This window comes from Zonotrichia albicollis, chromosome 21 (genome assembly GCF_047830755.1).
Source record: "Zonotrichia albicollis isolate bZonAlb1 chromosome 21, bZonAlb1.hap1, whole genome shotgun sequence".
Lineage (NCBI taxonomy): Eukaryota > Metazoa > Chordata > Aves > Passeriformes > Passerellidae > Zonotrichia > Zonotrichia albicollis.
Genome location: NC_133839.1, coordinates 1,381,667 through 1,408,164, shown reverse-complemented (window position 1 = coordinate 1,408,164; position 26,498 = coordinate 1,381,667). Strand labels below are relative to the sequence as shown.

The 26,498-nt window shown below is 48.7% G+C and overlaps 1 protein-coding gene across 2 annotated transcripts in view; it reads left to right on the top strand.

Annotated features, from left to right (window-relative positions):
• The window catches only part of RABL6 (RAB, member RAS oncogene family like 6), a 54,372-nt gene that overhangs the window by 20,475 nt on the left and 7,399 nt on the right, over nucleotides 1-26,498 (top strand). For both annotated transcript variants that reach the window (XM_074556671.1, XM_074556672.1), the window contains exons 6-11: nucleotides 694-834; nucleotides 2,587-2,692; nucleotides 6,999-7,102; nucleotides 16,445-16,782; nucleotides 19,005-19,170; nucleotides 26,123-26,341. In XM_074556671.1, the coding sequence (XP_074412772.1) occupies nucleotides 694-834; nucleotides 2,587-2,692; nucleotides 6,999-7,102; nucleotides 16,445-16,782; nucleotides 19,005-19,170; nucleotides 26,123-26,341 (1,074 nt within the window). The remainder of the gene's footprint in view (nucleotides 1-693; nucleotides 835-2,586; nucleotides 2,693-6,998; nucleotides 7,103-16,444; nucleotides 16,783-19,004; nucleotides 19,171-26,122; nucleotides 26,342-26,498) is intronic.

Genomic DNA, 26,498 nt, shown 5'->3' with positions numbered 1-26,498 from the left:
GCTTTTAATACACTCCTCTCCTGGGCTTGTTCCGAACAAGCAGTGTCCCAGTGGGTTGTGTGCTGCAATTGCTGATATGCTGCTGGCTGAGGCTTGATAATTAGTGCTATCACAGGTGCTAAGTGCATGTTGCAAACCCCTGCTCACCAGAGCGCAAGGGAAAGAAGGATGCTAGAAATTCCCAAGAAACTGGAATTAGTAAGGATTATTTAGAGGCCCCAGGCTGTATTAATCTACAGAAGTATTGAACTGTTGGTTTTACACATCTGAGGAGAGTAAGAGAGATAAGGAATCCAGAGTGGAAAGAGGAGGGGGTTAGAGCTCCTGCTTTATGTTTAGGTTGGTGTTGTTCAGGTTTGGTGTGGATCAGTGAGCCTGTGGACAGCTGAAGGGAGGGAATCCTTTCCTTCTGCTGACCCCACAGTTTTTCAGGACTGAGATTGCTGTAGGAGATGTGAAGGTTCTGGTGAAAGCGAATTATTGAGCTTTTGAAGTTGGTTTTTAATAAAGAATCATGCAAACATATTGAGGGTTAATGTGTTTCTCTGATGGGGTAAAGAAGTCACAGACTTGGAAGGATTTTGGAAAAAAAATTCCTGTGTTTTTTTTCTTTGTGATTTGTGCATGAAACTGCTAACAGAAGGATATTCCCACTTATCTGCTCTGTCATCTGCTCTCTCCCCTCTGATGAAGGACATTTAACTATATTCTGAGGGAGCTTCCTAAAGTGCCGACCCACGTTCCAGTGTGTGTGCTTGGGAATTATCGGGACATGGGGGAGCACCGGGTCATCCTGCCCGGGGACGTGCGGGACCTCATTGACAACCTGAACAGGTGAGCAGGCAGGGAGGAGGGCCCAGCTGCTCCCTGCCATCCCCGGGCAGTGACCATGTCCCTGCCGTGTTCCACATCCACGTCCCTGCCGTGTTCCCCATCCACATCCCTGCCGTGTTCCACATCCATGTCCCTGCCGTGTTCCACATCCATGTCCCTGCCGTGTTCCCCATCCACATCCCTGCCGTGTTCCCCATCCACATCCCTGCCGTGTTCCCCATCCACGTCCCTGCCGTGTTCCACATCCATGTCACTGCCATGTTCCACATCCATGTCACTGCCATGTTCCACATCCATGTCACTGCCATGTTCCACATCCCCGTCCCTGCCGTGTTCCACATCCATGTCACTGCCATGTTCCACATCCACGTCCCTGCCGTGTTCCCCATCCACATCCCTGCCGTGTTCCACATCCCCATCCCTGCCGTGTTCCACATCCCCATCCCTGCCGTGTTCCACATCCATGTCCCTGCCGTGTTCCACATCCACGTCCCTGCCGTGTTCCACATCCATGTCACTGCCATGTTCCACATCCATGTCACTGCCATGTTCCACATCCACGTCCCTGCCGTGTTCCACATCCATGTCACTGCCATGTTCCACATCCATGTCACTGCCATGTTCCACATCCATGTCACTGCCATGTTCCACATCCATGTCACTGCCATGTTCCACATCCCCGTCACTGCCGTGTTCCACATCCATGTCACTGCCGTGTTCCCCATCCATGTCACTGCCGTGTTCCACATCCACGTCCCTGCCGTGTTCCCTATCCATGTCACTGCCATGTTTCACGAGCATGTCACGTGTGCCCTCTGTCCTGCCGCCTGCCTTGGGCTCCCAGTGCTCCTCGTGTCTCACAGCAGCTGCTGACACCATGGGCCCTTTGATCTGGAGCAGATTGTTTGCCATGCTCCTGGAAGCAGCACGAGACAGCATGTGCCCGGCAGCATGTGCCTTTCAGAAGTGCTGTTCCCAACAAGTCGTCTTCTTTCTGGATAGTCCTTCTCCTGTGAGAGAGTCCTCTCCCCATAGCACAGCTGTTCTTTGATCCAAGTGATTGAGCTCCACGAGAGCCAGCCAGTGCAGCTGTGTCCTTGTTCTGCCTCTAAGCATCCCCCATGCAGCACTTGCAGGGCACAGCCAAGTCAGATGTCCCTCACCAGCCAGATGAGCATTTCCATTAAGCAGAGATTTGAGGTGCTCTGTTACATGGTACAAAATAGTATTTGTAGGTCAAGATTCAGTAGATGCTGCCTTTGTATATAATTTTATGTTTTCAAGGTATTTTTTAATTTTCCTCATTTCTTATTTGTTTATGCATGTGTCAGGCACAAAGAAATGGTGTCAGTTTTAAGTCTTTAGCCATTATGAAATAATTTCTTTACAAAATAATTTCTCAATATTATTTTTGCCTGTCTAATTGTGGTTTTTAAAACTAAAACCTTTACTGTGAAATGAACAACTTGTAAAGCTGTGAATCCCCAGTTTAGGACACCAACATCCCAGTGTCCTGACAGTATTTCTTAGCCTGGCAGGCACGTGACATCGTCACACACCAACAGCCACCTTTTGCCACCCTTCAGTGTGAATTTTGGCTGTACACAAAATAATGAGTCCAAGCAGAATGATGCCCTGGCTCCATTGGAGGGTGGGGGCTGGCTTGTGGGGTGGCTCATGGTGTGTCAGTCAGTCCTGTGCAGGCTCTGTGGGTTGTGCTGGGTACAGTGTTTTCCTCTCTGCCCGGCACAGGCCTCCCGGCTCCTCCTATTTCCGCTATGCTGAGTCTTCCATGAAGAACAGCTTTGGCCTCAAGTACTTGCACAAGTTCTTCAACATCCCCTTCTTGCAGCTGCAGGTAAGGCAGGGATGTTATCCTGGTGTGCTGCGTGTGTGGGACAGATGGGATTTGCTTCCTTTCTAAGGCAGGAATTTGGTATTTGGGGTTTCATTTGCTGTTAAAGGATCCTGAGTAGATTCTTCTTTTCATTAGAGTTAGTACTACAAAAGTATGTCAGAACATTAGTGCCTGTGAGTGATTTAAATGTGTCTCTGGTTGCAAGAGGCCAGCTGTGCTGAGTTCCCAATGCTGACCTCTGGAGAAAGGCTCCATTTTCTCTGGCATGAAAATGGCATCCAGTGGTGCACTTGCCTAGTCAAAAATGTAAAATGCACACACCTGTTAAACTTTGAATTTCCATTCTGTTCAGTTAAAACTCAGATGAGAAGAGATTTGGCCATTATCTGAGTAATTCAGGAACCTCTGTTTGCTGAAAATCTTAGCCTTAATGGTAAAGGGCATTAGATATGAGATCCATGTGCTTGCGTCCTGTTCACATGGATCCAGTCTCATATTTCCTTCGTAACTGAGGATTCTTGGGAGGGCTGAGGGAAGGGCAGAGGCTCCAAAGGGTGGGATTCTCATCTGTGGGCCTTTAGAAGATGGGCTTTTGGGGTGATCCTGCGGGGGTCCTTTGGGATGAGTAGCTAATGCTTTTTGAGGGCACATATGATGTTGTGTGACTGTTTTCTATTTGATAGGGAAAACCCAGGCAGTAGATCTTTATTATCTTTTACCAGTAATTGAAGTGTATGTGTGTATTTTTATATAAATAATCCCCAGTGAAATGCTAGTTCAGAAGTAGCTGAGATATATTAGTGGATGTTACCAAGTCCTCAGGCTGCAGAGCAGAAAGAGCCAGGATAAGAGAATTGAATGTATAAAAGCTCAGTGAAACAAGTCTAACAATTTTTTGAGCGGGAGGTTGTAGAAATATGAGCCGTAAATCCAACCTGGTGTTCAGTGGGGAAGATTGAAATTTGCCAGCGTGTTTCTGGTGAAATGTTTGGGTTTATGACACTGCACATTTGGAGGCTTTTGGTTGCCTCCGCCCAGTTTTTGGGGCTTTACTTGATGTCAAACTTCACCTAAGATGGGCTGCATTGGTTTCTCCAGCTCCCCTTGCACTTGTGCCACAGGTTTATGGGCAGTGCCTCATGCTGCTCCACAGTAGCTGCCTTGGGGCACTTCACTGCTCCCAGGCACTCACTGGGAACCTTGTGTTGGAGTGCATAGGGACCAGGGCTGGCCCTCATCCAGTGCAGCATGAGCTGAATCTGTAGGAAAATCACATCTAGACTTAATTCCTGAAGGTTCTTCTGGTTCTTCAGAGATCCTTGCCAGCACCAGGCTCCAGAAGGGAGTTTTTCTCCTTGGAGCAGAGCAGGATTAAAGGAGAGGGATGGTGCCTGGTATGAAATGCACACAGGACTCAGTCAGCCTCAGACATTTCTGTGCCTCTCAGCCTGCCCTCCACAGCTCTCCAGGGCAGAGTGGTCCAGCTGTGTCTGAGGCTGTCTCTCAGCAGGGTTGGGGTCAGTGTGGTTTTCAATGGCACATTCCTATGCTCATTTGATAGTCACACATCTTCCCCAGCAAAAGCAAGGGCTGAAATCCATACCCCCCAGTTCAGAGCTCATCCTCTTTGTCAGCCTGAGCTCTTCAATTATTTATCAGTTACTCTGCAGGGGCAGGATTGGCAAATCCCAGGATGCAGTTGAGCTGTAGGTATATCTGGAAACCCACAAATGGCATCAGGTCACCCAGGCCTCCAGATGCTGTATTGGAAGGAGACAGGACTCTGCAGACAGCTGAGATTGCCTTTCCCCAGGAAGCCCTTGCAAGTGCCTTTCAGCTAAAGCACTGGTCTCTAGCATGTTATTTATTCCCTTCTTTTGGGTCATTGCAAAAAATAAGCTGTTTCTTTAATATTTTAGTAACCAGCATGGTAAAATAGAATATATATTTTTAAAGTGTTTGAAAGTTTATTAGTAGTGATGAATTTATACAAAATTGATTGCACATCTATTGTTATTAAGTATATATTCTCGATTTATTGTGATCTGTGAAAATTGAAATAAATAAAACTGGTTTGTGTCTCAGTGCCAAAGTGTAAGGCAAGGCACCCCACTTGTTTAATAGACAAGTCTAATTAAAGTCATTATCAAAGAGCCTAAGGTAAGCACTGGAGAGCAGTAGCCCTTCTGTCTCTGTTTGTTCAGCTAATTTGCTCAGCATGTATTTCACCTGTCTTAGGAAACTGGGGACAAAGAAGCAGCAGATTTGCCCTTTTTTGTCTCATTATTGCTTATGCTGCAAATACTGCAGTAATATGAAATGATGATATCTAACGCTTCTGAGTTCTTGATTTTCTTGAATTCTGAAATCTAGAATTTGAATTCTCAAGTCCTCATTAGTACTTCTGATGAGGGTAACAACTTTAAATATGAATAGCATATTTTGCTAAATCTTTCTTGTCCGTAAATGACAATAAAGGAATTGGCATTAAGTAATGACTTCGTAATTCCATGCATACATGTTAATTAAAGTCAAGTTTCCATCTGCAGAGAGCACTTGAATATGATGAATAAAAATTACTCAGCAAAGAAAAGAGAGATTGCTCCAAGCTCTTAACACAATGGCAAAGGTAAACATGAAGACTCTAAATGCTTTGGAAGCAATAAATTAGCTTAAATGATCACAGAAACACATTTCAAGAAGGGCTATGTCTTCCAGTAAATTAGGGTTATCAACTGTGATGAGTCACCTGGTCTTACAGTACAAAATAAAAATTACTTAAACTTTTTTTGCTGATTTCAGTCATAGTAGAATCTGACCTGGAAGGCTCAGGCTGTGCTGTGATCATTCTCCAGAGCACAGCACTTGGTGTGGTTTGTGTGAGCCAGATGAGTTAATTGCTCTTCAAACCTGTGCAGTGGCTTGATAGCTTCAAAGTTGTCACATCTGTGAAACCATAGTGCCAGCAGCATGTGCATGTAGAGACTGAACACCATTACTTCATGCAAATGTTTGTCTTCTCAGATGGATATTATTCTGGGAATTATGTAATAGATCTCCTTTTGGGCTTTAAATTTGATGGGGTCTTTCTGCAGTGAGTTCAAGTGTTGTCAGACAGGGAATTAAGAATTCACCATGGTTATTGATGCTAGCCTTCAAAAATATTTGTCAGAGCAAAGCTGAAATGTACTTGGAGGATAAGGCAGTTATCAAAGCAAAAATCTTGGCAGTTTGGAGGAAGCCTGGGCACCACAGACCTGCTGTCACAGGAACTGTGCAGGGCTGGGAGTCAGCAGCCCAACTCAGCACAAGCTGGCCCTGCTCCTGTGCCCCCCAGTGCACAGGCAGTGGCAGAGGGAGGATTGATGCCCTCAGGCTCAAGCACGTGGCTTTTGGCTGCACTGTTTGGGAGGTGAGCTGATGGGCAGGGCTAGTGCCCAGCTGTATGCCAGCCAGCTGTGTCTGAGCAGAGGGAATGGGGCTGTGGGGCAGCATTTGCACCGCTGGCAGCTCTAGTCTTGTCCAGGAGATCCAGAATGGGGTTTCTGCAGGAGTGGGTGCTGTGTCAGCCCTGCAGGGCCGCAGATCTTGGGGGAGCTGCCTGTGCCTGTGGATATCGATCGCTCCTTGCTGTCGTCTGGATGTCGGGAAGAGGGAGCCCTTCCTCTCAGCTGAGGTTTTTGTTTGAGTTCTGTGGGAAATGTGGGAAAGGAAGGGCTGAGTGGGGCAGTCCTGGATTACATTAGCGCAGTCAACTGACTTTATTGCCCATTGAAAATGGGCTAGGGTGTCTGTCCCCCATCTGTGGAACAGCAGCTGGAGGCAGAGGGGCAAGGACTTCCAAAATGTCACTGAGTTGATAGGTTATGCTCCCTCATCTACCTCAACAGCAAAAAAAAAAAAATACTGGGAGGCTTTGCATTCAGCTGGGTCCTGCTCCCAGAGGGGCTGATCTAGCACAGAGAAAATCAAAAGGCCTGAGTGAACGAGTTGCACAACTGATCTCTGCAGGGGCTGAATCCTTTCTCCAAATGTAACTGGTGCTGTGGTGTCTGAAATAACACATTATTGATTTATGGCTGAGAATAGCTGACAGAACCAGGTGCTTCTTACACACAGACTTCATGGATTATCTGCTTTTTATTCACTTTCCCTATGTGCTCTGTATTTAAATGGACACCATGATCAGGGCCAGGGCTCCTGTTGCACATGGTATTGTGGTAAAGTAGTGACACAGGATCTTAGTGCACAGAGATCTGTTACAGTGACCCTTCTGCTCAGACCCAGCTTGTTTTCCTTTCCTCAGAGGGAGACGTTGCTACGGCAGCTGGAGACAAATCAGCTGGATATTGATGCAACTCTGGAGGAGCTGTCAGTGCAGCAAGAGACTGAAGACCAAAACTACGAACTGTATGTCACTGAGCTGTCTTTTCTACTAACTAACTGCTGCTTTGGGTGTCACAGGAATGTTGGACAGCCCCAGCTGTGGCATGTGGCCAGGTTGAAGGGTCTAGCGAGTAACATTTAGGGATCCTCTGGATAAAATGTTGCTTTTGAATGTCATCACCTGAAGAAAAGCATGCACCTGGGGATCCCTGTGAAAGGTCTGGTTCCTACAGGCACGTGACTGGGGAGGGCAGGGCAGGTGGGGCTGAGCAGCACACCTGGAGCCAGCACATGCTGAAGTAGATAAAGTGCTGGAAGGAGATGTTTTCCATCTCTCAGCTGCTCAGCACACAAGTTGGTTCCTCTCCTGGCTGTTGCACTCCTGTGTATTTTGTGTCTTACAACAGCAGAAAGTAATAGCCTCTACACTGCTGTCTTTTGTTCCCTTTGAGCACTTCTGAACTCTTTGGTGTATTTCTGTGTCTGTTCTGCACCCTGGCTGCTTGTAATGGTGTTTGCCAGCTTTAGCCCCATAAAGCCAATGCACCTGTAGCACAGTGAACAGGAATTCATGTTCTGTAAATTCCCATGACAAGGCCTTTATTGCAGTGGTGTGCAATCCAGAAAAGTCAGCCTCAGAATGTATTGAAAAAAGATTATTTACAGGCAGCTTTTGTTTGGAAATTGGAATCGATGATTATGAAATATTCATGCACAGGCTTTTGGACAAGCATTTTTCAGACCAAGTTTCAAGGTTCTATAACCTTGTTCAGCATGTTTTCCTTGGAGGACATTGAAATACCCCAGTTCACACAAAGAATGCTGTTTCCAGAGCATTCACCTCATTCTTCTCCTGAGGGACTAGTTAGTCACCTCATGCCTTCAGCACTTCTGTTGATGTCCCTGCTCAAAGGACTGGGCTGCGTGGGCTGTGCTGTCAGATTGTTTTCCATGCTTTTGTTTGTACTTCTTCAGTAACGGGAGGATACTTAATAAAATCAGGAGTTGGCAGAGCTGTTTCAAATCCACAGCACAAGATCTTTCTGTTTTGCCACCTCTTGCCCTTCCAGCAGCTTTAGTGTGTGCTGGGTCTCCATATGTGTCACTTGAGCTCACAAATCCAGCAGAAAAACAGCTTGGATGGGGCTTGGAGCAGCAGTGACAGGTGTCCCTGCCTGGGGCAGGGGCATGGAATAAGGTGAGCTTTAAGGTCCCATCCAACCCAAACTAGTCTGCGACTCTGTGACTGTGAAATCTGTCTTTGCTATATCTACCTCAGGGTTAGTCTGTGTTGGGCTGGCTCTGAGAAGAGATCTTAGGTCTTAAAGGCAGCAGCAGCAGCAGTGTGGTAGTGCTGGAGGGGTGGCCAGACCTCCTGGTTCCAGTAACAGGTATTAGATTGGATCATCCCACCCCGTGTGGCCACACTGCCCTGCTGGGAGGCTGTTGGCACTGTCAGACTGCAGGTTAACTTAACATGGCCTCAGAAATATCAGAGCCTGACAAAGGAGGAGTTGATGAAATATTAAAAGCAAGACTTTTCTCTAGGATTCTGGTTCAGCAAATAAAGTGACATCCTTATGCAGCTGGCCAGCTTCTGCATGTTCATATCTGTACTGAAGCCAAAGTTCTTCACTCTCAGAAAATAACACTTCTTTAGAGAAAGGGCTTTAAAATGCCCCTGGATGCTTCCTGGGTAGAGGCACAGATCCCAAAAGAAAAGCATCAGGGAGTGTCAGGTGTCAGTACTTTGATCACACTGACTAAAGAGAGCTATTTTAGGGTTTTTAAGGTTTTTCTCTGTACCCCAGGTAGAAACAGAGAGTCTGTTTGTTTAAATGGCACCTCTGTGGGACAGATGAGCTGCAAAGGGGTTACTTCAGCCCTGGAGTTGAAAGGTATGCACTTCTTACACTCAGTCTTTATCCCTGCAGGAGGTCTCCAAGCATGAGTTTTATAGCCAAAGACCTAATTTAAAGACATACTCACATTCATATGTCAGAGAACCCAGGTTTGGGTAAAGCCTCAACCTTAGTAAACAGTTTGGGCTAGGAAATACAGTACATATGGGCACAACAGTGTGTGATGGGAATCAGAGGTGGGGCAGGTCTGCAGTGCTCATTATTAGGGCTTGGGAAGGTCCTTGCAACCATGCTTGTCAGATGCCCCTCATTTTGGGATTACCAGGTGTCCTGGTTTGAAAAGACAGGTGCCTGCTAAGGAAGGCAGGAGCCTCCCTTGAAATGGAAAATGCAAACCCCTCCCTCTGAATTATTATAATTTTGAAATTGTGGGGCTCTCAGGTAAAGATATGGGAGTAGGAGTAACAGTTTTTATTAGGAAAAAAAAATAAACAATGCAGTAATACAAAACAACACTGGCAAAGTCAGAGCATGCCCTGCCCCTGTGTGTCAGGGCGGTGTCCCAGCCCCATCCATGGGGGCTCAGCCCTCCTGCAGTGCCAGCTGTGGCTCTGCTGCAGCACGGATCCTGCACAAGGGGGGAGTTTTCCTCTGCAGCTCCAGGGCTGCTGCAGATGGGCCTGGGCTCCCTCTGGCCATGCAGGGCAGCAGAAAGCTGCTCCTCTGGCAATGCAGGGGGCAAAGGCTGCTGTGCTGTGCCAGGCTCAGATTGGATCCAGGTAGGAATGCTTGGCTCCTCCCCTGGGCGCAGCATCTCCCCATGGGATGCTGGAATGGGATCAGACCTGCAGGGACACTCAGTGGCCATGGACAGCAGAGATCTCCTGGAGGGAGGGTTGGTGTGGGAGAGAGAAAGAAAACTGCCCCACCTGGTTTTAACAGGTAGCCCAATGAAGAGAACTGCCCCACACCTAACAGATGGCAGTAGAATACACACCCAGATCTTGCATTTTCCAAACTAAGACATCAGGTTTAATGTGCAACATCAGTGAATGTCCAAGTGAGCACCTGGTACATTGTCTGCTGCCACTGGCCGTGTTGTGTACAGTGTGTGTGTTGGTGCAGTGTGACTTGGTGACCCTTGACAGATCACAGAACTGTGGAACCCTTAGGATTGGAAAAATCCTCTGAGATCATCAAGTCCAGCTGTTAACTAAGCACTGCCAAAGCCGCCACCCAACCATGTCCCCAAGGGCCACATCCACATTTTTCAAACACTCCAGGGATGATAGCTCCGCCACTATCAGGGCAGTCTGTTCCAAAGTCTGGCTGCCCTTTTTGTGAAGAAAGTTTGCCTAATATCCAACCTAAACCTCCTCTGGTGCAACTTGAGGCCTCCTTTGCTATTTCCTTTTTATTGCCTGGTAGGGGAGCCCATCCCTCACCTCTCATACCTCCTGTCACAAGGCCTTTATGTTAGCTGCTTCAGTTCAGACAGCACTGGGAGTTTTGCTGTGGGTCACCCAAATTGCACAGGAAGGGGAGATGACCACAGGTGTTTGGGGCCACAGGCCCTGGTGTGGCTGCTGCAACACTTCCTCAGAGGCCATTCCTGCTCTCCTGCCATGAAATCAGGGCACAGAGCACAGCGAGGTGACAGCGCTAGGACATCTCAGTTATTCATTCACCCCTGTGCAGTCTGGTTGCTACTCTGTCACAGTGACCAGTGCTAAATTTGGCTCAGTGAGAACTGAAAGAGAACAAGAACTCTTCCTCCTGCTCCAGCGGGGGGGACCTGAGGACAAAACGTCACTGATGCAAAATGTGGATCCCAGAGACAACACGAGGTGGCACACAACGCTGCCTCTTCCGCCTTACGTAAGCCGGCCTGGGCAGGCTCTGCCTGGATGTGCCTGTGGGAGACACAGTCTGCTTCCAGTTCTTTCCCTGTGCTTAGGCTCCTCACTGCCTGACACACCTCTGGATCTGGTACTGTCCCTGTGCTTTCACACTTTACATCTTCAATGCTGCTAAAAGAGCATTTCACTCCTTTTTGAATTCTTGAATTCTTATTAAACAAACAGTAGTGGCTTTTATGATGTTCTGAATTATGATGTTCTGAAACAGCTTATCTTCTGTTTTCAAGGAAAACTTGTAAATGTTCAATGTGCCCCTTCCCCCACACAGGGGTGCCAGGGCTGGGCAGCCCTTTCAGTGGAGAAATTTTCCCCAGTACTCAACCTAAACTTCCCCTGGCACAGCTTGAGGCTGTCTCCTCTCACCATGTGGGTGCCAGGCTGGTGGCTGCAGACAGGTATTTGGGCTCTCTTGCTGAGGACTCTGCTTTGGGGAGACACATTCCCCAAAGAGACAAATTAGTCACTGCAGAATATTGGCTAGGGGGTTGAGGGTTTATTTGCCTTTTTTCCACACTGAGCATAGCACATAATTTCAGGAAGACCGTGGTGCTGAGTAACACCCGCACAGTGGCAGGAGGAGCTGCTGGTGGAGCTGTTCTCTGGCATCCTCCACTGTATGTGAATACAGGTCTGGAGTGACACCAGCTACAGGCTGAATTACCAGATGGGAAAGTAAACCCACTCCTGCTTTCTCTTACCCTTGTCCCACTTTTATCTCCTCCACTTGCTGTGAATCTTTGTGGTCATAAGACAGGTCAGGAGCCAGCCTGAACTGGAATGGGACTTTATCTAGGTCATATTTTTTGGGGGTGCTGCATTAAGAATTAAATGCATCTAAGCCGTCATCAGTCAGTCTTGCTTGAGAAGTGGAGACATGGAGCATGTCCTGTATTTTATGGAGCAGGGAGTTACCCTGCTGCATCCATTTTGTCAGGTGGAAAACAGGATGACAGCAGGAATTAAACCTGCTTGGCCGTTGATTTTACATGCAGGGGCCTGGGCTAGGGGGATTGAGGCAGTAACTTTAACGAGCCCAAAACAAACATGTGAAAAATCTAACCCTTGCTAACCCCAGTTAAAATTATGTCATCCAGCCAATTAATCTTCATTTTCACAATTAATAAAATAACGCAAAGCCTTTCTTGCCACATGAACAATTTATCACAGCACGTTAGAACGAGGAGCCAAAAAAGCTTTAGGCTGCTCCCACCTTCAATATTAAATGAACACAGGCACTGACAATTTTAGGAATTGTGAGACTAACAAGTCCTTTTGTGTTTGCCCTGGGGGCAGAGCAACAGTAACCTCAGGCCCTGATGAAGTTTTGTTCCCACAGAGCATGCTCATCTTTAAAATTGCATAAAAGTCTCCTCTTGCAAGCAGGTCCAACCACCAGTGAATTATTCAGGAGTTTGAGGATGTTTTGGACTTGTTACTTGGTCTGTAATGGAAGGATTGAAAGGCAAATAAGGAGCCCCTGTGAGTGAGAACAGATGACACACCTGGACATGCACAGTATATTTGCAGTCTCTGTATCCCAACGGAATAAAGGTGCTCAGGTGTGAGTTCACCTTGTGCTTTAGTAGGACCTGGTCTGCTACCTCCAGAGTGGGCACAAAGCTGCGTATTCCACAGTGAGGTTTTGAGGGAGTCCTTTTCCAAAGGTCTGATGGATAGAACAAGGAATGGACAGATTGTGTAGAATCTGAGAAAAAACAGACACATGGCAGGTTTGGCCTGGTGTGTTCCCAAAACAGCCACACTTGTGCCTCCGAGGAGTGTGTGTAAAGCCAGAGAAAGCATTCATGCATTATGTAGTATTTTCAAAGTGTGGAGGATGCTTAGACACCTCCATCCTGGAAATTACTGCGAGCTTGCTGGCAGCATTTAATGTGTGCTGGTTTTCCACCCACCTCCCTCACAGAAGATCTGTCTATAAAAACTCAGCAGAGCTGGTTTCTGCAGCCTGTGTGGATAGAACCGGAGTCAGACCACCCTGATTTCCCCAGTGTCACAGCACAAGGCTTGGCCCACGTGTCTAGCTGGTCAAGGTGACGTGAAGCACACGTGTCACAGCTGTCCTCAGTGCTGTGCTGGGGTAGGAGTCTGTGTTGTGCTGTCCCCAGATAACTTGTATCTTCCTACTAAAGAACTTGCTGTCTCCTGTTTTTATGCCCTTCACACACCACAAGTGACTAAAGGTACAGGAGCACAGGTGCAGACAAAGCCTGCATGTGTTTTATGCCCCAGTCTGGTTGTGCTAGAGGGAAGGATGACACTCTTTATGCTTCAGTTTTGTAGTGGGATTTTTTTTCCTCCAGCTCTTAAATTTCATGTGTTTCTGGAGGAAAAACAGGTGGTAGTCGCAGCCTTTCCTCCCTCTGGAGCTGGCTACTTTCCCAGAACAAAGCAGGTTGTGTCCAAAATGGGCAGCTTTGGCAGAACCGTGTACAGTAAATCTTTAAATACTCTGGTATTGTTAAGAGTTTTCTGTGCTTTGTTGAGTCCAGCTTTAACTATTCTTTGAGCTTCATATTCTGTATACTGATGTGACTCTATACATTCTTTGTGTCTCATTGTTTCCAGATCTTCAGTGTACAATCATCTTATTCTACCTGAGTTAGCCAGTTGCCTCGATGGTGGGACTCAGCAACTTGAGGCTCAGAAGTTGTTCATTCCGTTTTCAAACCATGTTGGTGATTCGCACAGACAGTCAGGAGAGCAAATACTGCTGGCAGCAGTACCTTGGCTGCTGGGTGCAGCAGTGCCCAGGCTTGCAGGCTTCCATCCAGGGTTGGTGTTGCTATAAACAGGAACACGGGTGTGTGTAGGTCATCTGGATTAATCTCTCCTCACAGCTGGAAGGCAGGAGTCTTTAACACTGAGTGGGTCTTGGAGGAGCAGGAGTGAGTACCAGAAAGCAGAGCTGTTCAGTTCTCCTGTCTTTGGCTCACCAAAAGGCCTGGATCAAAGCTGAGACAGGAGGAATGGCAGAATTCAGCACTCAGCATATGTGATGTGGAGCTGAGGAGTTATACATTGTACGCAGGTAAAGCTGACAAACAACTTTGCAGGCCATGTCAATTCACTTGGTGTGGGGATAAGGAGCCTTAGCTTTGTTGGATGGGGGCTGAATGGCAGGGCCTCGTGGTTTGTCTTTCCCACCCCACAGACGCTGTGCATGCTCTGCTTGGAGGATGTGGTGCCATGGCCCCCCTCCTCAGGAAGGGAGCACAGTGATGGACAGGTATTGAGCACACACTGTCATGTTCCTGCAGCATGTGTGATGTATTGTGCACCTTCCAAACCAACCTGATGCAGTCTCCACAGAGCTCAGTGCAGGAGTTAAACTCCTTTATGTTTTTTCTCTGGTGCATGACAAATCCATGCATCATTTTCAGTGGAACGTGTTGTCGTGCAGCTCGCCCCAGGAGAGGGAGGATGGGGACTGGATGCTGCATCACATACTCTGAGCTCAGCTCTGCCAGGAGCTTATGTTGGTGTAGCCAGTGTTCTGGGTGCAATAGCCACATTGTCTTGGCCTGGATCCTGGTGGAAGCATCAGTGAGAACACCACAGCATGGCACTGGTGTAGGTGCCTTGACAGTCTGCAGCTTCCTCATGAGGGACAGTGGAGGTGCAGCACCAATCTCTGCTCTCTGTGGTCAGGGACAGGACGCAGGGAATGACTGGAGCTGCATCAGGGCAGGTATAGGTTGGATATCAATGGACAGCATGTGACAGCCAGGCTCTGGCGTGGTTGGGATTGCAGTCCTTAGTCCAGACTTCCAGAATGAGCGAGGCAAGTCTTTCCCAGCCATTCTTCTGGGGAGACCTGGGAGCAAGAGCACTTTTCCTTACCCTTGAGTAGATGACAATTTTGTTTGTACTGTTGAATTTCTTCCTATTTCTGTTACTTGAGATCATCCAGTTCTATCTGTATCTTGTCCCTGTCTGTTTATGTTTCCTCACTAATCCTGCTTTTTAGTGTTGCACTTGATCTCCACTTTACCCAGTTACTTAGTTAGGAAGGACTGCTGGTTTTCCAATTTCCAAGTAACAGCTTCCTGGGGCTATTGCTCCCTAGGGCTCCAGACACTGCTGGTCACAAAGTACATTATTTTGTTCCTTAAAAGTATATCAGGTTACTGCCTTAAAATAGGAAATCATGTCTCAAGGCTTAGAGTTTCTTAGCCCTCACTGTTTGTGTTCTGCTCAGCAGTTGGTCCAGGGAAGGTTTTGGCTGGCTCAGGTCCCTGAAGGACAAGGTCAGGGGGAGGAGGCTCTCCCTTCACATTCTCATTGCCTGGAGCACAACCAAAGTCTGTCTTGCAGAGCCAGCTGAATCCAGAGCCTCTATGCACAAATTCATTAAGCTTAATGAAATGAGAGGTGAGACCGGGATGTGCTGGATATTACACAGGATGCTTCCCTTTGGGTGTCCTCTCTGTATCTCTCAGCTGGGCAGCATGTGGCAGATCTGTTTTTCAGACAATTTAATGGCAAAAACTTGTCTCTGTCCACAGAGTGTGAAACAGGCTGCTGACCCCGCAGGCTGCGGAGGGAGGCTTGGGTTAGGCTTGGGTTTCTTTTGGAAAAGGAAAGAGCTTTTCACTCCCTGTAGTGGTACAGGCTTTAATGTTCTTCCAGTCGGGAACCCAGCCAGGACCACAACCTGCTCCAGTGCTCCTGCTGCTTGGCTCCAGGGCCTCTCACACAGAGGGGGAGTGTGTGCAGGGGAGAGCCTGCATGTGGAGCTGCACCCTGCGAGAAGGGTAATGGCAGTCAGTCTTCTCTGAGCCCCCAGGACAGCTCTTTTCTTTGGATATTCAATGATTCTCCTCTCAAATCCATTCTTGACTGATAAAGAGGTTATTACAGCAGTTTTCTTGAGTACTGTGATTTGTTCTGCAGAATGTAAAAGCATGCCATTCCTAGAGCACTTACTCCTTTAGAGGCATGTCCAACAACTGACTTCAGGTTGCATTTCAAGCACTGGCATGTTATTATAATCTGTCTATTCAGAAAGTTTCCAGTACTGTAGGTTTCATCCTGTAGTGCAGAGCAGGTTGGGATACTCCACACCTCAATGCAGATGGGGCAAGTTCAGCTCGTGTGGGTAAACCAGATTTATTGTGACCCAGGGAGTCACAGTGTCACTGGAAGCAGATCCATGCCCTCCCAAGCCCAGCTGGAAGCAGACCCATACTCTCCCAGCTCAGCACACAGCCAGATGAAAAGGGCTTATATAAAGGAAGGAGAAGGACTTCTTATATGGGCAGGTAGTGACAGGACAAGGGGCAATGGTTTTAAACTGGCAGAGGGCAGGGTTGGATGGGAAGAAATTCTTCCCTGTGAGGATGGGGAGGTCCTGGCATAGGGTGCCCAGAGAAGCTGTGGCTGTCCCTCGATTGCTGGAAGTGTCCAAGGCCAGGTTGGACTTGGAGAAACCTGGCCTAGTGGAAGGTGTCCCTGCCCATGGCAGAGGTTGGAATGCCATGAGCTTTAAGGTCCCTCCCAACCCAGAGCAGTCTGGGATTCTGAGATTCGCCATTCCTTATATTTGTAATTTATCTTCCCCACAGGTTCCTGGAAATGATGGAAGCCCGAAGCCAAGGACACACATCACCACTAGCAACCAACGGGCAGAGCCCCTCCTCCGGCTCCCAGTCACCCATCGTAGCTCCGAGCTCTGCATCGACGGGCAGCTCCAGCCCCAGCACGCCCCAGCCGCCGCTGCCGCTCACCGCCAGCGCCACCACCTCTCCTGAGCCCGCCTCGTCCTTGTCACCAGTGCCTGCCCCCGAGGCCCCGCAGCCCCCCGCGCCCGCCGCAGCTCCCGCCGCCCCCCCGGCCCGGCGCGGCATCATCGCGCGGCTCTTTGGCACATCCCCTGCGGCCGAGCCCGCTCCTCCCCACGCAGGTGCGTGCTGGCGCCCTGGCCTGGCAGGATGCCACCCATAGGCCTTCCAGTTCTCATTTCGTTTTTTCCCTGCAAGAGGCTGAGCAGACAGGTGTGTGACGGCCACAGGCGCCATGCTTGTGCAGCGGGTGTCCAGGGAGACTTGGGCTGTCATTCTCTATTTTCCCTGGTCAACATTTTGGTTTGTCTCTGTTCTGGATGGGGACTGTGCCCAGCCAGCTGGGTGGTGGCTGTAGCATGCTTAAGAGGAAGATCCTGAACGCACAGGAGACGCTAATAAAATAAGTAAAATGTCAGGTTCTTACCAGGAGCAAAAATACCTCTTGAATAGCAAACAAATGACTGGAGAAGCTATTTATTTGAAGTGCCATCCTTGCACACGTGTGGCAGTCTGCAGGGGCTCCTGTGCGTAATGGAGAGAAGTGGAGCACTGGGTTTAAAGGTTATTCAGCCAGAAATGGTCACGTAGGTCCAGGCTCCACAGCAGATGCCCCTCTGGGGAAATCTGCTCCTTCAGAGCAGGTCTAGGAGGAGGGAGCCCTGGGCTGCTGCCTCAGCACTGGTACCCGCTGGAGCAGCACAGCGCTCGGTCCAGAGCCTGCCGGACAGAGTGCCAGGCAGAGGCATCAAGGGTTTGTTGCGTGTAATTTTACTGATCTGGACCATAATTTGCCTGTCACATTCACTTTGTTTGCAGAGCTAACTGGAGCTGCAGAGCTGGCACTGCCTAAAAATCATGACATGGTTTGAGTCACCCTTTGGAAATACCTTCCCTCTCACACTGGCTCACAGTGCTCCTGAGACACCCACAGAGAGAAAGGAGGAGGTGCTGGGGACACGGGTTGCAATTTCAGATGTTGAAATGGTCTGGCTTTAGATCTGCACACAATGTTCTGCATCCTGTCTGTGCCTCTTCCCAGATATGACACAATGCACCCATTTTGGTTTGTTTATGACTCTTCCTACCCAGAGAAAATATAAAAAAAAAAAAAAAAACAGAGAGGAGAGGAGATATTAGAAATTCCTTGTCGATAAAAGCAACCTTTATCATTTTGATCTGCAGAAAAAAAGACTGGTCTACTACCAGTCTTACAGTGGTTGGGTTTGGGGCTTTTCTTTTTCTTTTCTTTTTTAAACTCGTTCTTAGCTTGACAGCTGTTTTGGGCTTGTGACTTTCAGCCCTGATGTCTCGGAATGCTTAGGAGCAGTTGCAAAAGGCAGCCAGGAAGAGCTGATGTGTCAGTGTTGCAAGGTTTCAGTGGTGTGCCAAGGGCCTGCACCTCTGCTGGAATGTACCCAGGCACCAATTCACTGCAAAGCAGCTAAAAAAATCATTGTTACCAAGTAATACTTGGTTTTTCTGGGAGCTACTATTTAAGATTTCTCTTGCAATCTTGGAGTAGTAATTCTTCTGACTGTGGTTTAGCTTGCACCAGTGCTACTCTGTGGCATTAGTGGTACTGTTGGTATGTAGAAGTGGTCTGAAAGTTGTGCTAAGGAGAGTGAAATCTAGAAAAAAAAGGCACAAGTCTTGTTTTACCCAAAAGAAAAGTCTAGATGTGAAGTGCAGCATGAGCAGAGGAAAAACATTGAGTATTGCAAATTCTGGAAATGTTAATCACTTCAGGCTTCTTAGTTATGCTGATTTCATGAGTTTTCATCCTGATACCTTGAAGATGCGGAAAGGTGTTTCTACAAATTAGCTGTATTAAAGTCACTCTCTATTTGAAGTAGCTCTTGAGCTTTTGTTTACACAAAGCATCTAAAAGCACAATGTGAACAATTCTGCCTTGGACAGTTACAGCTGAAAAAAGCAAGAGGATAGGAGAGAGGGTGAACTGAACAATGTGGAAAAGGTAAGAGAATAGTGAAGGGACATCCCCCAGGAGCAGTGCACATAGCACAGGTGTAATAAAACCTGTGGTGCAGTCATAGCATTCGCTGGAGAGCAGAGCCAGGCCTTGCCAGGGAGGTTTTCAGTCCATCTAAAAGCCTGGGTCAGCCTGGTGCATTCTAAACCACAGCACCATGATCTGTGAATGCCTTCATGTCAGACTCTGGGCTGGTTTATATCCTGTTCATAACCTTCCTCTTCCCTTGCTGTGGAACCAGGGTCCTGCCTCATGGCTGCTGCCACCCTGGGCAGTACAGATCTGGAAAAAGCCAAGTTCTGTCTTGCTTGTGGTGACACCAGTGTTTTACATCTCCTGTTGCTAATGCAGATCCTGCTGCTGCCACTCCTGCCCCCAACCCTGCAGCCCCTGCCAAGGTACAGAGCGTGGAGGACTTTGTTCCTGAGGACAGCCTGGACCACAGCTTTCTGGAAGACCCAGCACCACAGAAAGACAAAGGGAAACCACAGCCCAAACACCGTGTGGATAGTGAGAGGTAAGAAAGGGAGGGTGGCAGCAGGGATGGCAGGTGCCCAGCAGGGACACACCTGGATGTGCAGCCTGGCTACCATGGTGCAGCCATTCCCTGATTCCAGAGCAGTTAGCTGCCCCAGAGCCTTTCTGGCTGTGCTGTGCTCAGTCTAGCATTCACTGTTTCCCATTTAGTGACACACACTGCTCCCTGGGAAGGAGGAACATCACAAAAAGCAGATTATCACCTTCCTGGTGCTGCTGTTTTGCTTTTTGCTCAGATTAAACTGCTGGGCCCTTTGGGTCAGGAAGGGATTTTGCTTCTGGCCAAACACACCAAATCATTTGGGATATTTTCCTCCTGGAACATAATGCGCTTTGCAGGGATACTATGTTTTGCCTAGTGAATATTTACCTTCTGCAGAGGCACAAAGTGTGGTCATATTCCTGTATGACTTGGTAATGTCATTCCTGAGGCACTATAAATGGATTTGGGGTATGGTGGAGGACACTTGGGAGCACTCTGTAGCTCTGTGGGATTCTGGAAGGAAGGATGGAGAAAGTCATGCTCCTTTGGGAGTGTCACTGCATGGTTGCCTGCAGAATTTAAAAAAAATTCTTAAGGGGTGCCTTTCTTTTTCTCGGTGTCTAGTGTTTCTTCCCAGAATTTTCTCACTAAATTGGAGAGACACAGATTTGATGGATGATAGGGAATGGGTTGGATATTCACATCCAGAGAGCAGTGATCTATGGCTCAATGTCCAGTTGAAGATGGGTGCTGTTCCTCAGGCTCTGTACTGAGACATGGACTTCATCCATGAAACAGGGGGATTGAGGACACCCTCGTCAGGTTTATCAACAGCACCAAGCTGAGTTGTGTGGGTGACACTCCTGAATAACAAGATGTCATCCAGGACCTGGAAAACATGAGAAATGGCCCGTGGGAACCCCATGAGGTTCACCAAGGCCAAGCTCAAGATGCTGTACCTGGGCTGGGGCAACCTCTGGGATCAATCCAGGCTGGAGGGTGAAGGGATTGAGTGCAGCCCTGGGGAGAAGGACTTGGGGGTGCTGGTGGGTGAGAGCTGGACCTGCCCCAGCCCTGGAACTGGGCTGATCCCCAGCATGGGCAGCAGGGAAGAGGGCGTTCTGCCCTGCTCAGGTGACACCCTGCCTGCAGAGCTGCCTCTGGCCCTGAGGGCCTCCTGAACATCAGGAGGATGTAGAGCTGCTGCAGAGAGTCCAGAGGAGGCTATGGAGATGCTCCAAGGCCTGGAACCCCTCTGCTCTGGGGCCAGGCTGGGGGAGCTGGGGGTATTCACCTGGAGAAGATAAGGCTCTGGGGAGATGTTATTGCTGCCTTTCAATATTTAAGAGAGGATGAGGACAGAGATTTTAGCAGGGTGTATTGCAATAGGACAGGAAATGGTGGTTTTAAACTAAAAGAGGGGAGATTCAGACTAGGTATAAGGAAAAAGGATTTTACAACAAGAGTGGTGAGGCCCTGGCACAGGTTGCCCAGGGAAGTGGTGGATGCCTCATCCCTGGAAACATTCCCAGTCTGGCTGGATGGGGCTCTGAGCAACCTGATCCAGTTGAAAATGTCCCTGCTCAGTGCAGGGGGTTGGAACAAGCTGAGCTTTAAGGCCTCTTCCAACCCAAACCAGTCTGTGAGTCTATAATTATCTCCTCAAAATGGCAGAGCTGTGCTTATGCCATGAGCTGTATTTTCTCTTTTTTTTCCCCCTTTCTTTATTTTCCTGGCTTTGGTGTTTTTGAACCAAAAAAGAAAAGGGGATTGTGTATACTGAACTGCTCAGACAAGAGGATGTGCAGGGAGCTGTCTGAAAGCAGACTGTCTCTTAAGAGGTGACCTAAGCATACTCTTAGGCTCTGTATCTGTTGCTCAGAATATTCCTTACCTGCTGCCTCTTGTCATCAACATTGGATTAACCAGGAGACTAATTAAGCATGGACACTGCTCATCTGTGAATTCTGCCTCTTTTAACATCCTTGTCAAGACCCAGTGTTCTCTTCTTCAACCACAGCAGCCTTAAATCAGTGCTGTTTGTGAGGCTCAATGCCTGTGTAATGCAGGTCAGCCTGAATCATCATCCCTTGTGATGGCAGAACACGTGGATGTTTTATTAAAACTAAAAAAAAAAAAAAGGCAAGAAAAAAGTGGGGTTGCTGGCAGCATGCTGGCCTGCAAAGCGTCTTCCTCATGGCTGGGGCAGAGCTGAGATATTTTTCTGGGTTTAACAAGGAGTTGTCAGAAGAGCCAAGCCTGACCTTCTGAGGGGCTGGGTCCTGAGGTGCCCTCAGAGCTCTGGAGCTGCAGTTCTGCTGTGGCTGGGAGGCTGATCCTTCACAAAGGTTTCTCTGCTCCGGAGTGTCAGTCAGTGGAAGCAAATAAGTGTTAAACTGTATAAAAAAATCAAACATGTTGGACAGGGGTGCGAGAACCCTGAAAATTCACACGCTCATTTCTCCTCTGCAACCTGGTATCCATGGCTTGCTCTGGTTTCTTCTATATATCATGCAGTTTTCTTAGTGGCCTGGCAATTTTCCATTTTGTTTCTTGCCAAAAAGGGCCTACTAGAATAAGCCAGATATGCAGAAATTCAGAGATGAGGATGTGGTTCTGACCATCACCTGCAATAACAGGTTTATTTCAGGATGTCACTTACAGCCCCACAGTAGCTAGGAGCAACATTCCAGTTCTGTAAGCACTGTCCTCGAGAATCAGCTCCTGCTGCAGTGAGGAGGTGGTTGCAATTCCCATAGAATCTGCTGCAGAAATTTATCTCTGATCTAAAGAACATAGTGGATCTGTGGAATCACTCAAACCTTGGGGAGATTTTATTGGTTTCAAAAAATGGAGTCCTGGAAGCTGCTTTTCCCCTGTATCTGAGTGAAGAACAAGGTCTGAGAATGTCCCAGCAAGATGCATTCAGGTCTCGTGCTCATTTTGAAGCAGATACCTGAGTGTTGAACCTACACAGCTCACCAGCATGCCTGGGTGTGCTGTAGCCAAGGGTAAGCTCCAGGACTGAAGTGTCATTGAAGATGTGGCAGAAGAGTGGGCCGTGTTTTGAGAATTTGTGAAATTACTTCTCCTACCCAAGAGGGATGACCTTGTTGACTCTGAGCACGAGTCCTGCAGGGCACTCTGGGAGCACCTCGGTGAACTGAGATGCATTCACAGGGTTGGAGGCAGCTTGGGGCCATCCAGTTCAACCTCCCCCTCCTCCTGGGCCGCTCAGAACTGGTTTTCCAGAACTGTTTCCAGTTGGATTTTGAGTATCTCCAGAGAATCCACAACCTCTCTGGCAACCCATGCCAGTGCTCAGGCATGCTCTCAGTGGGAAAAGTGTTTGCTTATGTTTGTGGGGAACCTCCTGAGTTACAGTTTGTGCTCCTTGCCTTTTGTCCTGGCACTGGACAGCACCAAAAAGAGCCTGTCTCCATCTTCTTTGTACCTCCTTCAGCTGTTTAAATAACTTTATAAGGTCTTCTCAAGCCTTCTGCAGGCTGAGCAGTCCTGGCCTTCATGTGGGAGATCCCTTCCTCATGTGAGCAATGCTCCAGTCAGTTAATCTTCCTCATGGCCCTTCACTGGATTTCTCTTTCTTTGCTGTGCACTGGACTCCAGCTGTGGCCTCCCCAGTGCAGAGCAGAGGGGCAGCATCACCTCCCTGACCTGTTGGCAGTGCTTTGCCTCATGAAGACCAGGACAACATTGGCCTTCTTGGCAGCAGAGCACCTTGTTCAGCTTGGCATACCCCAGGCCTGCAGTGATTTCCTGGGTTTTGTTCAGTGACATGGTGTGATTCTCTGACTTGCAGTGCAGAACTCCCAGATTCAGTTCCTTTACCAGTTAATTGGGAAGGTATTTCAATCTCCCAATTTGTTGTTTCAGAACTTAATTTGCTGCTCTTCAACCTGATGCCCTGAGCCAGCATGGATATGAGTGCACCAGAGGGCCTAATCTGGCTCCAAAGCATCTCTTGGCTCCTGCTGGGTCAGGCAGCCTGTGTCCCTGGGGGGCTGAAGGTGTCTGAAAGCCAGTTTATGCTTTACCTGACAGTGTTCCTGATCTTTCCTGTCTGCGTCCTTAGACATTTATCTTAAAGATGGATTAGATGTGTGTGTCCTTACATCTGAAGGGCTTTGAAGTGGTTCTTTGCTTTTATGGATCTGTTATGGATTCCCTGATGCCCAGGGAAGGTTCACAGTAGAAGACTCACATCTCCTAGAACAGCCACACAGGCTCATCCTGCAGTGTGGGATTCCCTCAGCTTACCTGCTTTATTACAGCTTGGGTTTTTTTCTCTTTCCTTAGCCCCACAAAAGGATGTGAGAGAAGCCCTTGAGCTCCTGGGGCTGTGGGAGCACAGCCCATCTAGGTTGGAGGCTGTGAGCTCAGGTTGCATCAGTGTTTGTTCCCTCCCCAGCAGCCAATCTGTGACACACTGGAGGCTCACAGAGGACACCCCAGCAGTCTGTGTGGTCACTAGCTAAGAGCAGACCTCAGTGAGCAGCATCACTTTTGGGGGGTACCTGCACCTGCAGCCACGCCAGCTCAGTACTCATGCCAGCTTGGCAGTGCTTCAAGGGCTGCAGGGAGTGGTGCAATGTGCTTGGCTTTGCATGCTTTGCCTTCCTTCCAGCTGGAAGCTCAGGACCACAAGCTGATCCTAGTTTTGCCTTGTCAGAGCCTGTTTATAGTGAAGCAGTGATTTTCCTGATGTATATTCACTCCACTGCTCTGCTCTTCCGCTGTCGCTCAGCAGTCTGTGGTAGCTGGAGATGGAGGCAGGTTTCTCACTGTGCTAGGACATGACCCACTTTGGTGAGGGGCTGTACACACGGGGGTGTACTGGGAAAGCTGGGAATGCTGCAGGTCTGTGTGGAGTCTGGAAGGACAGTGGCAGGAATCTCTTAAGAGCCCCTGTGCCTAATAGAGCAGTGATGTGCTGGGGAAAGGCAATGTGTCTAGTCCAGAATAATATCCTGCCATTTTTAGGATGCAACTCCATTTTCTTTTCAGTGCATTTCAAGAGAAAACCCTGCCAGTGCTTTGAAAACCTCAGGAATCACTCACTTGTCATTCCTCCAGCTTTGGGGGCTGCTTGGGCACCAGTTTTCCTCTCCTTTGTGTGGCTGGGCTGTGTGCCTCCATCCTGGCATAGTGTGAGAGCAGCAGTGTTAGTGGTGAAGGGGCTCTTCAGCAGCCTGGCCCTGCTCATAGGGCACTGAGAGCAGGTCCTGGGAGCAGAGGAATCCACACCAAGAGCAGAGGGAGGGCCTGTCCTGGTCTTAGCACTCCAGCCCAGACAAGCACTGGTTGTGATCACTGCTGTCCCGTGTCACAAACAACTCCATTGTCTGTTGGCAGATGTATTAACTCTTTTGAACTATCTTGTCAAGCAGTACCCAGCCATGTAGAGGAGCCACAGTGAGCAGTTGCCATCATCCCAGCTCTGTTTAGGGTATGTCTCATCTCACCAGCACACCATACTCCACTGTCTTCTGGTGCTTGGCCTGTGCTGGGAACACCACTTACTTCCAGTTAAAGGATTTTAGGGTTTTGTTTATGTCTGTACAATCTAATCTGTTCCAAGCTATAATATGTTTTTTGTCTCTGTATAAAAAGAAGGTTGTGCTTATACCATGCAGGTGGCATCATTAAAAAGGCAGAGACTTGTGTGTGGGGTTGTCAGGAAGGAGCTGGTTATCTCTTGTGGATGAAACAAATAGAACAAGGAAAGGTGATGGTGGAGGCTCTTCGGCTGAGCCTGGGGAAAATATCTATATTTCTGACATGAGCACAATTTTCAGAAAGTGTTAAAATTGAGTCCTAGGGACATTCAGACAAGAATCCTCAATTTCAGCTGCAAATCTCTCTCAAGCTGCCTTTGAACACAGAACTGTGCTACATCAGGGAGGCTGAAGACTCCCAGCTCTGGCAGTGTATCCTTAGGTTAATTTAATTTGGGCAATGTTAAAGCTTGGCTATAGTGTCTGTGTATCTGCCTGCTTCAGGGAGCACTGCAGAAATAGAAATGGTTCCAGGAAGCTAATAGCTGCCAGTGAACTCCCATAGTATTGACAGTGTATGGTCAGGTTTAATTACAGGATGTGGGGATGAAGACAGGCAGTTCCCATGGTTTGACTGACTGATCCTTGCATGGTGAATGGAGCTCCATGTTCTGATGAAGCTGTGGCAACAGGCTTCTCTAGCTCTGAGGCTCATCTTCTGCAGCCACTCATTTCCAGTTGAGGGGCAGCAGCTGCTCTGTGACACATCCTGCTGTGGCCCTTTTGGTGTGGGGCCAGTGCCACTGCTGCAGCCTGCTGGGAGCAGGTCCAGCCTGAGCTGGACAGTGGCAAGGGAGGGCTGGCAGCGCACAGAATCACAAAATCACCAGCTGGTTTGTGTTGGAAGGGACCTTAAAGCCCATCCCATTCCAGCCCCTGCTCTAGGCAGGGACACCTTCCACTATCCCAAGCTCCATCCAGCCTGGCCTTGGGCACTTCCAGGGATCCAGGGGCAACCACAGCTTCTCTGGGCACCCTGTGCCAGGGCCTGCCCACCCTGCCAGGGAATAATTCCTTCCCAATATCCTGTCTAACCCTGCCCTCCTTCAGCTTAAAGCCATTCTCCTCGTCCTGTCCCTCCTGACCCTTGCACAAAGTCCCTTTCCAGCTCTATTGGAGCCCCTTTAGGCACTGGAAGGGGCTCTCACACCTCTCCCTGGAGCCTTCTCTTCTCCAGGCCCGACTCTCCTTATTTTCAGCCTGTCTCCAAAGCAGAGGTGCTCCAACCCTTTAATCATCAGCTGCCCCAGGCTGGGGACGTGTCCCCAGAAGTTGGCTGTACAAGCCAGGCTAGTCCCAGTGTTCGTGCAGGGGCAGGCAGCTCTGTCCAGCAGCTCCTGAGGTGCTGTGTCTGAGCACTCTCTGTGTTGCAGTGATGGAGAGGCGCCTGGAGGGAACCCCATGGTGGCAGGTTTCCAGGATGACGTGGATCTGGATGACAAAATCCCCAGCAGACCAATGCCGGCAGCAGAACGGGTGCCCAGCAAGAACATCACTCTCTCCAGTGAGGAGGAGGAAGAGGAAGAGGTGAAGGATTCGAAGGTCATCCTCATATCTGATGGAGACAAAAACACAGAGCAGGAAAAAAAAAGGTACAGAGCATAGACTGAAGTGTGGGGTTGTGCTGGCAAACCTGGCTTCCATCTTGCCATTGACTGTGTGTGGCTTTGGGAAGTCTTGGTGTCTCTCTCTGCCTGTTCTTCAGCTGTGGGCCGGGGCTGTAGTTACTGTAGGTGTAACTGCTGTGTG